The sequence below is a fragment of the Mchenga conophoros genome, linkage group LG3 (assembly GCF_057382185.1).
Source record: "Mchenga conophoros isolate Kocher_MC1m ecotype Shallow Benthic linkage group LG3, M_conophoros_male_GT1.1, whole genome shotgun sequence".
Lineage (NCBI taxonomy): Eukaryota > Metazoa > Chordata > Actinopteri > Cichliformes > Cichlidae > Mchenga > Mchenga conophoros.
The window spans coordinates 63014082-63026872 of record NC_140528.1 but is presented as its reverse complement, the minus strand read 5'-3'; the positions used below and the strand labels follow the sequence as shown (position 1 = coordinate 63026872).

The 12791-nt window shown below is 41.2% G+C and overlaps 2 protein-coding genes across 6 annotated transcripts in view; both read right to left on the bottom strand.

Moving 5' to 3' along the window:
- Positions 1-6227, bottom strand: part of clcn3 (Cl-/H+ antiporter 3) — a 44102-nt gene extending 37875 nt beyond the window's left edge. For 3 of the 4 annotated variants that reach the window (XM_085266318.1, XM_085266322.1, XM_085266321.1), the window contains exon 1: positions 6037-6227. The gene's annotated coding sequence lies outside the window, so the exon portion shown is untranslated. The remainder of the gene's footprint in view (positions 1-6036) is intronic. The other variant, XM_085266320.1, reaches the window with a different exon arrangement.
- Positions 6228-7522: 1295 nt separating this feature from the next.
- nit1 (nitrilase 1) lies at positions 7523-10442 on the bottom strand. Of its 2 annotated transcripts, none has more exons than XM_085266387.1 (6): positions 10236-10442; positions 9686-9953; positions 9381-9484; positions 9146-9282; positions 8515-8640; positions 7523-8422 (listed from the first exon to the last, which is right to left on the bottom strand). In XM_085266387.1, exons 2-6 carry the CDS (start codon positions 9916-9918, stop codon positions 8156-8158), a joined length of 867 nt encoding a protein of 288 aa, XP_085122513.1. In that variant the 5' UTR covers positions 9919-9953; positions 10236-10442; the 3' UTR covers positions 7523-8155. The 2 variants fall into 2 exon arrangements, with proteins under 2 accessions (XP_085122513.1, XP_085122504.1); XM_085266378.1 differs by having other exon boundaries at positions 9686-9919.
- Between the last annotated feature and the right edge of the window lie 2349 nt (positions 10443-12791).

The window sequence follows — 12791 nt, the reverse complement described above, 5'->3', positions numbered from 1 at the left end:
GCAGCGAGGGACCTTATCTTTCTTCAGCCGGTCACTATGGAGGTGTTGCCCAGGCGACTGTTGCTGAGATGTGACTCAGCTTTTTACCCTCCCTCTAACGGTCGGGCTCGTACCTCCTTCACAGAGAGGACTTGACATGCGTATCCATCATAGGCAGCGGGCGGTCGATATATGGATCGTGAACATCCGATGTAGAGCAGCCCAGCACAGCACGGGGCTTTCACTCATCATAATTAACAGCACTTCAGCAACAAGCAGCCAACTGCTCTGACTGTGTCACTGACACTGATGGCTGAAGGTGTGAAGTCATGCAGGGAAGTCAGTTTGAGAAAATAACACACGCATATACAGCCAAACATGCACATATAATAAATGTAAGCAGTTATTAGTTTACTGAAACAGACGAGTATCATTTAATCAACTTATATCATCATTTTTCTGCCACTTCAGCACCAAAGTTACACCCAATAGAAATGATCGTTTCCAAAATGCTTTATAATTATTTAACGAGCAGTCAAAGTAAAATGTAATAAGGGTAATACTTATAATAACACTACTACTATCAGTGATAATATATTTGATCAGATAGGCCGTAGTCAAACAGGGCTATAGACTATCTGGCAACCACCAGCTACAAGTGGAAAAAGCCCCCCCAAAAAGCAAAGTGTATTCTCTCCCCAGTTGGTTAGTGTTGCTAAAAGTTGATAGCAGTGTCTGTGAAGACTGCTAAAGGCCCAGGCATATTGACCTAAAGACCAGTTGTAAAGAAGTGCTGCACTGAAAACCTCCTTGTGATTGTGACTGTGTTGGTCAGTGGCAGGTGGCCTGGGTTGCCTGCAGTGAGGACTCAGACTTGTCTGCAAACGCTCAATAGTTGCTCTACAAGCGGTTGAGAACCTGAGAAAGATGCAACACAAACTGCAAAATATTTACCTTCAGAGTAAAAGCTGCACCTATGGAAACATGTTGTTTGCTGCAGGAAGGCACATCTTTACTTTGATGATGAACGTGTCAGCTGGGGAATACTCACTTTTCCCTAGAGACCGGTGGTTGCCAGATAGTCACCAACCCGTCTCTAGGTCTGTGTGACTGGGTTTAGCTTAAAGGCACAACGGTTCAAACTACATGTACCTAGTTTATAACATTAAATCTGTACTTGGAAAACTATACAAAGTGGACAATGTGTTTGGCAGATGATTATAAAAGTATGATTAATAATAATAAAGTTATTTATATCTTATAGTGAGCTATAGACATAATCTGCATATCTATTTAAAATCTACATTTTCAAACAGACCAGTGAAGACTGAAGCACAGCATTGAGAGTATTTGCAGTGTGACTCAGCAGACAAGGATAAACTAACAATAACCTAAAAATGTAAAAGTTGGACGTTATAAAACAAACAATTGTTAAAAAATAAAAAACAGTAACGAAAAAGAAGATAGTTGTGAAGTTCAGGCTCTTCTGCCTGCCTGGCTAACAGCAAACACTCAGTTGTGTTTTGTATTAAAGAGGCGGTGCAGAACAGTCAGGAGGTGACTGCAGAGCCAATACTGGGACAATGAAAGGCTTTAACAGTAGAGTTAAACATACTTCTAAAACAAACTGGGAGCCGGTGCAGAGTCCTTAAAACTGGTCTACTATGTTCACTTGTCTTTGCTCTTGCAGGAATTCTTGCTGCTCCATTTTGAACAAATTGAAATCTATTAAGTGGTGTTCTGACTGATAACTGTTAAAAGGCCACAGCAGTAATCTAATTGAGAGGAAATAAAAGCATGAATAATAGCTAGACTGCCTCTAAAACTCAGTATTGATCGGGTCCCAGTTTCTCAAACGGTGGGAGCAAAATATGCATTTCTCCAAAGCGAGTTTTGTATCACAAAGAACAAATATGTGATTCAATAACAACAGATTGATACAGGTGCTGATAGCACAAGGACCACAGAGGAATTCAAAGTTGTATTTATTTATTTAACCTTTATTTATACAAGTTGTCGTATTGAGATCCAATGTGTCATTTGCAAGAGCGACCTGTTCCAGACAAACAAATTAAAATGACCAATAAATAGCTAAATTTGTCAAATGTACACAGTCAAAATAAGTTCTGTATGCACATACACACTATTGTGAAGTGGTGCTACATAAATAAACCTGAATGGAACTGAACTGCATGTTGTTTACTACACAGCACGTCAGCAGTGGCGTATTGGTAGCTAGCAGGAGAGTTAATGTAGTGTGGAGGACACTACCAGTAAAAGGTCGGCAGCTTGAGGGACTGCACTCCAACTACAGACAGTTTTTATTTATAAGTTCACTGAAGTATCAGTAAATCTTTACCTAAAAAAAAAAAAACTAAATTAATTGTCATCAATTGTGTATAAACCGCAGGCCTCACTTTGAAAGTGATTGTATTTTGGTTGTTGAACACACACACACACACACACACACACACACACACACACACACACACACACACACACACACACACACACATGGAAGTAACTTGACAGAAAAGTATATACTCAGCAGTCAAAAGCACTAATACTACTTCTATTACTGTCAATAACACTGAAAACAAGTCTCACTAAAGACACAGGCTATATTTTTCTTGTAAGGAAGAAGACAAACTGAGACTTAGCAGGATTTGTAAATGTTCAACCAGTCTCAGGCAGTGTGTGTAATCTGACCTACAACATAGCAAGGAGCAAAGCTTACAGACCAGGTCATAAGTGGATAGGAGGGAGAGAAACAGCTGAACGAGCTGCTGTGAGTGCTGATTAACCCAGCAGAGAGCAAATCAGATAAAGAGCATTGCAGCGCTTTTGGTCTGACCTGTCTGTGTCTGCCAGGGTGGAAAAAGTGAAAGCGCCACAGATGCTGATTGTGCTGTGACGGGACTACCGGCTAATCAGAAATTACACACACACACACACACACACACACACACACACACACACACACACACACACACACACACACACACACACTCGCACACAGACACACACACACCGGGTTTTTAAACACAGATGGATATACAAGAGTAAGGGAACATCACCATGAGGTTATGCATAATATTAAGAATTTTTTCAATGTCAAGGTCACTTTGTCAACAAGTTAGTGTCAGAGCTACGTGAATAGAATAAAAATGAATATTAATATGAATGTTGATCATGATCAGGCTCATAATCACACAGAATATCTGTGCGTGCAGCATCCCACATTTCACATCATGTGAACAGGAGAAATGTTTAGTTGACTTAAAAGAAATCTAAAATTATTATTACTGATTAGTACATATTGTAATTCCAGCTTTGTAAAAGTGGGGACTCACTGTTTTTGTCTTTATATTTATTTTGAATTCAGTCTTTTGAAGTGTTGAAAGTTGCTTAAAAACAGTTAAAAAAATGATTATTAGGTCATTTGTGATGATCATTCGTTACAGTTCAGGAAGTTAAACACAACCAAAAACTGCATGATTTATCAACCATGCAATCGGTGGATTTCATAACTAGATGTTCCTGATGAGGAACATTTTTAGTATTTGAAAAATTCAATATTAGATCCACTTAAAAATATTTTTCTACCAAAAGTTTTTTTGTACTCATACACCATCTAGCTGGGACCTTTCTGTGTGGAGTTTGTGTCTGCGTGGGTTCTCTCCCTGGATACTCCGGCTTTCTCCTGCGGTCCAAAGACACGCAGTTAGTGGGGTTAGGTTAACTGGTGCATCTAAATTGCCCATAGGTGTGAATGTGAGCAGTGATCATTATCAACTAAAACTGTCGACCTGTCCAGGGTGTACCCCGCCTTTTGCCCTATGGTAGCTGGGACAGGCTCCAGCCTTTCTCCAGTGTGAAATGGTTGTACAGCATACATCTACATGCATGTTTAATCCATCCATCCTCTTCCACATAGCCTTATCAGAGTCGCCTATCCCAGCTCTCCTAAGGCAGGGTACACCCAGAACAGGTTGCCAGTCTGTCACAGGGCTAACACATAGAGACAGACAACCATTCACATTCACACCTATGGGCAATTTAGAATCCCTAGTTAACCTAACCCCACTAACTGCATGTCTTTGGACTGTGGGAGGAAGACAGATTGCCTGGAGAGAACCCACGCAGACACAGAGAGAACATGCAAACTCCACACAGAAAGACACTGGCCCAATGGTGGAATTGCACTCAGGACCTTTTTGCTGTGAGGCAACAGTGCTAAACGCCGGGCTGCCACCATACATCTTTAATTTCTTTCAAAAAACAAGAAAGAACAAGAAACTTATGCATCCAATTCTTGTTTTTGAATAATTTTAAGTGTTTTTCAACATTTTTATCTTGACTTGGCCAAGGTTTAATAACTTGTTGTTAGTGATCATGATCAACTAAAACTGGTCGTTTCTCTTCGTCAGCATTAAAGGGAGTTGTGGTAGCACCATGCTCAGGAGCTGTTTTGCTGCCAGTGGTACTGATACATTACACAAAGTGGAGGAATAATAATAAAGGAGAACTTCCTCCAAATTCTTCAACTTTACCTCAAATCAGCAGCAAGACAGATAAAACTTGGACACATTTGGGTGTCCAAACTGACGATGATCCCAAACACACTTCAGATGTGGTTTTGGATCGATCAGGCTAACATTAAGCTTCTGGAATGGCCTCCCCAAAGTCCTGACCTCAACCCTATTGAAAATTTGTGGACTGCGCCTAACAGCAGAGACCATGCTAGCAAACCAACCAATTTAAATGGACTCCACACCTTCTGCCAAGAAGAGTAGCCAATATTCAGAAGCTTGTTGATGACTACAAAAAGCATCGAGATGTGACTTGCTTAGGGACATTTAGCCAAATACTAGTGGGAATGTATGTATATATGTATTTCAGCTTTTACATATATATGTAATTTTGAATGGATTAGAGAAAATCAAGAGTAAATTCAAACTTTATTTGCACCAAGATCTGTTTTTAAACTCATTGCTGTATAATCATTCCAGCCTGGAAAAAGAACAGTTTAAAATCACCATAACATTTCTGCACATGATGAGTGTATTGTAATTCTGACCTGTATGGTTGTGATAAATAACAGCGACCACAATTAGGACTTCATGCATATGACAGCATAATAGGTCAACTTCAAATGATCAATGATACCAAAAAACAAAAATCAGTTTCCCTTCACAGAAAGCCTGAAAACGTTCACTTTTCGAAAGCTACTACTTTCAGTGATTTGGGGACATTATGCCTGAAAAAAAAAATACTCATCAGTTTCCAAAGTAATTTCCACTTTGTAGAAAACACCTCAGAGTAAAATTAATAACATCATGCTGAATTATCTGGTGCACGAAAAGAAAACAACACCACTGTAAAGATGCAGCGCTTGACCTGCAGACCAACTTTTTTAAAGTCCCTGACAGTTAGTTAGTAAGCGAGTTATAGCTTAAAAATGCTCCTATACATGAGATTAAGTAAGGAAAAGCCAGCTTTCAGCTCCAGAGCTGCACAGGTACAGACGCACTGATGCTTCCTCGGCTCCAATGAAGAAAAACAACCCTGTCAGAGCCAGCATGGCAGAAACAGAATCGCACCGACAGTCCTTTCTCGCACCCACACGAGCTCGGCAGTTAGCCGCGCGTGCACTACTATTACATCTGCATTACAGGGTAAACAGGTCCAGAAAAAAAACCAACAACAACAAGACAACAGCCCCAGCTAGACTCACCCTGAGCTGCAACCCGAGGGCCTGACTCCAGCAAACTGTTTGCAAAACACAGTGAAACGTGCAGCCAGGCTAACAGTAAATTTCCACTGAAGGGGCATCGACGCGGAGCCAGGCTAGTATCTACAGCTAGCTAGCAAACCCGCTAGCACCTGTTCGACAGCGCCGAGGATGAGAAATGAAGCCAAGTTCACTGAATCTGACAGCTACAGGAGGACGGGTGGATGGACGGAGAGCTTCGGAGGATGAAACACACATCTCTGTTCTCCAGCACACAGCTGTCTAACCTTCACCTCAGCACCCGCAAATGACAGCAAACGTACCTTCCTGATGCCTCAAATCCAGCTCGGACGCAGCAGTTCATCCTTTTCCTGAGCTGAAGCCGGGGTTTAGTTTCCTACGCCGAGGAGCTTGACATTCTCCTCATCCTGGTGGTGTTTTCCTTTTTTCAGTCCCATTCCTGTGTCAGTGACGTTCACTTCCTGTTCCCATCATATTCCAGCAGCAGCAGCGGCGGACAGCGGCTCCCACCCACCGTCTCTGTGATAGCACAACAGCCTGGAAGCAGCCAGCTGATCAATTATTCATCCCACACTGCAACCGAACAGACAGAGACGACCGAAGGCGCTGCTGCACAGACGTGTGTTGTTCGACTAATCACAAAATTCAACCATTTCAATCAGTTTTTAGTTATGCAATGCAATGGATAAACTTGTGCACTGTGAAATGTCCAAATTCGAGGAGTGTGCAGAAACATGGTTGTCCAAACTACTTCCACCAGAAACAGTCATCATTTCTGGCCAGTGGACCAGTGGAAAGAAGTGAAGTTTCAATGACCTTGACCTTTGACCATAAAAATCTAACCAGCTCATTTTTCAGTCTGAGTGAACTTTGTCCCAGATGTGAAGGAATTCCCCTGAGGCCTTCAAGAGAGCAAATCATGACACTGGGATGGACGGACACACTATAATCGGACATAGTTAATGGAAAAAGTGGCAATTAAATCCACAAATAAAGCCCTAAATTAAGCTTGTTGACTAAAATTAAAATAAAACACAACTTTAAAGTAAAGTTGTGTTTTGTCTCTTACCCACTTGACTCCAGGTAAGCGACAGATCGGGATTGTTGTCTCTGTCCTCTTTTGTGTCAGTCTGTCTGGTTAAAGCCGCACTCACACTGGCCTAGGAGAATGGTTGGCAAACACCGATCACACCGATCCCTGGAGAAAAATATGTATTCCCTAACAGCAGCCATGTATATGATGAAAATAGGAATTTCAAGCTTTTAGAGGTTGCTGGAAGTTGCAACGATTTTCAGCTGTCAGCTGTTCTTCAATAAAATACTGGGCTTCAATTAAGAAAAAAAACAAACAACTTACATTCATGGTTTGGTCATGTTTTCAAAACCAAACATTTCTGAGAATAAAGGTGTTTTGTTTTGGTTTTTTTACACCTCTTGAATGTGTTCATCCAGGTTCATTTAGTTAATATTTGATTTTATTTGATTGTGTGTGTTTCTGGTTGCATGTGGCTTTTTATTGTGTGGTCACTTTGTCCTACAAAAATAAATAAGGCAAGAATATTACCCAAATATGAAGCAAAGATTTGTGGATACACCCATGGACCTGAAAACATGCTGTGTTTTTTGTTTTTTCCAATTTAAAAAAACTACACCAACAAGCATTAAACCTTAGTGCATGACTGCTCGTATTAATATTCATATTTAGAGCTGTTATACATGTTTAACTGTATGCATAAGTTTCTTGCTGGAGCTGGGATTTTGACCCATCAGACAGAAACAAGTCATCACTGCAGAAAAGCAAAGACTCATTTTTTTATTAGTGAACACAAGAAAACAAACAGTGTCGTGTTTTTAGATAATTCACATTTTAATAAATTAACTGTGAAAGACAATTCAGTTTTAACCCCGCTGTTTCTCATCACATCTTTCACAATATCTTCTCTTACTGAAAGATTTTGCTTTCCTCCCTTCCTGTGCTCTTATTGGCCAACAGCACCACCTATTGATGAGAAGGAGTAATGTCACTTACAGACTCGTGGGATGATTTTAGAATTATTTTCTTTATCGGAAGAGCTAAAAGGCTGAGTGAGCTTTAATAACTGGAAATAAGATGACCTACTACACTGATGACTCAGAGTTTAAATCAATACATCTCAGATTTCTCCATCATGAGCAGAGAAAACTAATTTGAACTTCCTCAATTTCTGTCAACTACTGATGTAAAAACACTGACGGTTTCTTTCCACACAGGAAAGAAAAATTTCCACCACCTCGGTTTGTTGATTCTGAGCTCACAACGATGTCTTTTTTGATCTCCTGTTAATGCTTGAAGTCTAAAGTGAAAAAAAGACACCTTATTCTGCCGGCTGTTACAGACATCCTGATTTGTGGATCCGTCATTAAACACCTCCCACGTTCTTCTCAGGTTTGAGGCAGGCTGCGGTAGAAGGCATCGTCTCTGCGGTGCTGCTGGACCGGCATGTTCCTCCTTGTGCTTCTAACTTTCCCCAGGTCCACCTCCACAAGCGCCAAACCTGGCTTCTCCTCCCCGCAGTCACCCAGCACCTCGCCCCAGGGGTCCACGGCCAGGGCGTGTCCGTATGACGAGCGCTTCTCGTGGTGGCGTCCAACTTGTGCCGCTGCCAGGACGAAGCACTGGGTCTCAATTGCCCGGGCACGTAGTAACACCTGAGTGTGAATGCATTTAAAGGGACATTTTTATGGACACTGTTGGTTTATATCTCACAGCAATCCAGCTGTCCTATAATGAGCCAGCTCACCTCCCAGTGAGCAGCTCCTGTGGCTACAGTAAAGGCTGACGGGTATGTCAGGATCTCAGCCCCGTGTCTCTGCAGGGCGACCGACAACTCAGGAAATCTTAGATCGTAGCAGATGCCCAAGCCCACCTGGATTAAGCACAGGGTCAGTAGAAAGAAACACAAAGTGCACGTGCCCACCTTAATGTTACTGCACTTAATCAGTGCTTTGGTGTTTCAAACACTGCAAATCATCATCTTTGAAGTAGTCCAAACAAGACCTTGTAGGATAAATAACCCTGACTTACTTTTGGTGGATATTTAACATCAAATGTAAAGAGAAACTTCAAGTTTCTGTGAAACCAGCATGAAAACTGTAGTAAATATTCTTATTTCATTTACCTTTTTTCTCAGTTGTCATCTTTCCCTCATTTCCTCTCTGAGTTTCTTTTATCTTAACTGACCTCACCTGGCACACATGTAAGGACTGTAAAATAAAACCAGCTGCAGAATCACTGCTTTCTTTTGCATTCTGACTGGATTCCCATGATTATAGCAACCTTAGCTTACATTTGAACCCCTAAATAACTAAATGTTTAATTTAATAAGAGGAATTAAAATTAATTTGCATGTTTAAAATCTCTTAAAGTGACACCTTTCCGATTGGAGTCTGGACCGGGGCCACGAGGGAGGGTCCAGGAATGGTGAAAGCGCTTTCTTTGAGGGACACGCCTTTTTCTGGCAGCTCCACATCGAACAAGTGGGACTTCCTGTAGACTGAAACGATGTCACCTGTGGAGGAAACGACAGCGTGTCAGCGTGAATGAACTAGATTTATTTTAAAGGGCTTTAAACAGAGACAGGGAGGGAGGGCAGACAGCGGAAAGCACCTCTATCGTTAATTATGACGTGACTGTTGTAGATCCGTCGGTCAGCCTCCCAGTCGTGTCCCCTCTCATGAAATCCTCCAAGAGAGAACCACAACTCCAACTTCCTGAAAGAAACAGCGATTTAAATACTTATCCACACGTTTCCAGCTGACTCCAGTTCATGCACACTATGAAACCAAGAGCACATTTTGCCTTAACAAGCTGATTGTACCAACATTGCACTTCAGCAGTTAGTGAGAACTTAATCTCTCCAGTGCGTTTCATTGTTGGCGCTGGATAAAACAGACTGAAGGCTGTGTGTTTACCTGGCCAGCTGAGTGTATCTTGAGATCGTGTCTCCTGCCAGGCTCTCTGACAGCGCCAGCGTCTCCTCTCTGCTGGAACCAATGTAGTCAAAGCCCTCAGGCAGGAAGACCATGCTGGCCCCTCGCTGCTTGGCTTCCTCCACCAGCTGTTTGCAGGCAGAGAAGTTGGCCTCTTTGTCAGGGGTGGCTGTCACCTGACAGACAGCGGCCAGCGGGCGAAGTGAGCCAGACATGCTGCGCAGAGAAGAGGTTGTTTTTCAGCTGCAGGCTGAAGAAAACGTTCAGGTCAACCACCACCACCACAGCTGATCATTAACTACTGCTCTTACTACTCTGTTATACAGTTACTGACTGCAGCTCACTGTGGCTTTTAAGGACAGGTAGACATCTGTAAAACGAAACCTACAAATAAATCAGTATTTGAACCAACTCTTCAAGTTTTTATGCTCTTATTTGCTGACATAACCCAAAATTTGCAAATCCATGACACTTTGTTACAAAGGCTAGCTCACAGCTGTAAGAATAATCAAGAACAACAGCAACAGCATACCTGTTTTGCAGCCTGGTGTTGTGCCTCAAAGCTGGGAACGAGACCAGAAACTTTGCAGATGATCCCAAAACGCACCTGAGCGTCAACATCGGCCCCAGACACTGTCACCTTCCCTGATTAGGCGATTTTAGTATTATCATATAAACATTTACTTCTGTGTTCTGCTCTGTCCTCTTCAACAGGAAGAGTTAAGGTTCATTCTTCTTCTCCTGTGAGCTCAGACATAAAGCACACCAGCTCCACCTAGTGGAGAGTCATCGTATTGGCCTGTGACTAACAAAGAAGCACCCTGAGAGCGCAAATCTCTACCACGGCAGCTCACTATCTGAGCAGCATGTACTTTTAAGGTAAATCAAGTAATTTGATATATAAACATTTTGTTTTCTTTTTGCTCTATAGAGGTGTTTTAGGAAATTGCCAAGTGCTTGCAGTAAAAACAACAAATTTTCAGGTCAACTTGAAAGAAAGGCAGATGTGGTCAAATTTGATATATTTGATGGAAAATCAAAAATGAGTCTTTCAACTGCTGCAGTTTCCACAGTTTTCACTCTACAGTCATCGTTTTACCATCAAAACTTAGGAGTGTTTTTCTTCTTTTAAACAGTGCATTTCTCAAAGCTAAGGGATGTAAATGTTTAGAAATGTGTGGATCCAAGTAGAGGATGAATCTTCTAACTGAAGCATAGAACATAAAAAACTAGATAGTGTTTTCAGTGAGGACTTTGTCTCAACAGCAGGGAAGACCCTACTTTTTAAACTGCTCATGTGACCACTTTATTGACATCAGGAACATAAAACACACACCGTTGTGTAGGACAAGTCCTCAGCACCCTCGCGGTTATGGTCTTGATTTTGAAACTTTTGTTCAACAAATGTACGGAGGCAGATTTCACAGGGATTTGTCACAGTATTTGCTGCAGTCACACTGAAAACTGTTGGCAGTTGTTTTCAGATGGTGAATTTAAATATATGGGAATTGTGATGGCCAAACCCGTGGCCACACTCTAAAGTCGGTGTCTTATGTATTTTCATTCTTCATTTGAACATAGTAATACATTTTAGTTTCCAATAACTTTATTGATTGGTTTGGATACATTTGTTCTATTTGTAAGCGCGCACATTTAGTTTACTTATGTATTCATACTACTTCATTTCTTTGCTTTCTGACTAACCTTTGTCTTTTTATTTCTTACCTGCATTCATCCCTGGGAGTTGCTGGACAAAAGATGGTAGCCAGGGTTTGAAACCATTAAATACAAAGGAAGATAATTGGACCACACCACCACTTCCTGCTGAAGGGGGGCATGTGTGTTTTCTTTACTTTAAAAACAAAGTATTTGTATTTAATTAAATATTTGAGTTTAGGGTTTAATGGGGTTTTGATTTTCTTCTTTAGGGTTTAGTTTATTAACAAACTAGATTGTACTGCATCGGTTGTGATTTATGATTGTGTTTTGTTTGTTACCCCTCATGTGTCACAATGGTCTGATCAGCCATTATATATACCCTTGTATGTCATTTCATGTTTAGGTCAATTATGTATGTTTGAGTAGTCATTTGGTTTGTTAAGTTTGCAGTCTTTGTCTGAGTTCAGTTTTGTTTCTTTGACCTGTTTTATGAGCTCAACATTTATTAGTCTTGTAAATATAATTTTTGGGGGTTAAATAAATGGAAACTATATTTTTCTAATAATTCCTGGGCTCCTCCTGTTTTTCAACTCGGTCCATCACAGGAATGATGGGTCATCCTGATTGGCACATTAACTTCAGGCTTGTTTTTCATTGGCGGACTGTTCTTCAGCAGACAGGTGGTTCATATCTAGGCAGTTACAGTCAGTTTTAGAATCTGTGGTGGATTGTCCCACACGTCTACTCAACTAACCTAATTGAATGCCTCTGTTTTTAGTCTGTATAGTTTCACACGCACACAAACACACACAGTTTAGACATTTAGAAATTTAAAATACATAATTCCAATCTTAAAGTGATATACTTATTTAAAACAAAACATATCCATGTGTTAGAATGGCCCAGTCAAAGTCCAGATCTAAATCCAATCGAGAATCTGTGGCAAGATCTGAAAACTGCTGTTCACAAACGCTGTCCATCTAATCTGACTGAGCTGGAGCTGTTTTGCAGAGAAGAATGGGCAAGAATTTCAGTCTCTAGATGTGCAAAGCTGGTAGAGACATATCCTAAAAGACTGGCAGCTGTAATTGCAGCAAAAAGTGGTTCTACAAAGTATTGACTCAGGGGGCTGAATAATCACGCACACCCCACTTTGCAGTTATTTATTTGTGAAAAATGTTTGGAATCATGTATGATTTTGGTTCCACTTCTCACGTGTACACCACTTTGTGTTGGTCTTTCACATGGAATTCCAATAAAATTGATTCATGTTTGTGGCTGTGATGTGACAAAATGTGGAAAAGTTCAAAATTATTTTGCCAGGGGGGCAGTTGAAGATGGAGTCCACCAAGCTCAAAGCCATCACGGAATGGCCCACTCCCACAACCCTGTGAGATGGACACTGTCATCAGCCCACACTGTCGTCAAA

What these genes read in the sequence shown, in the direction of transcription:
- nit1 (XM_085266378.1), bottom strand. Translation starts at nt 10,324, where the DNA reads ATGTTGACGCTCAGGTGCGTTTTGGGATCATCTGCAAAGTTTCTGGTC. An exon ending in AACACCAGGCTGCAAAACAG is followed by an intron (nt 9,920 to 10,235) that starts GTATGCTGTTGC and finishes TTCTCTGCGCAG; the next exon opens with CATGTCTGGCTCACTTCGCC. An exon ending in AGATACACTCAGCTGGCCAG is followed by an intron (nt 9,485 to 9,685) that starts GTAAACACACAG and finishes TGTTTCTTTCAG; the next exon opens with GAAGTTGGAGTTGTGGTTCT.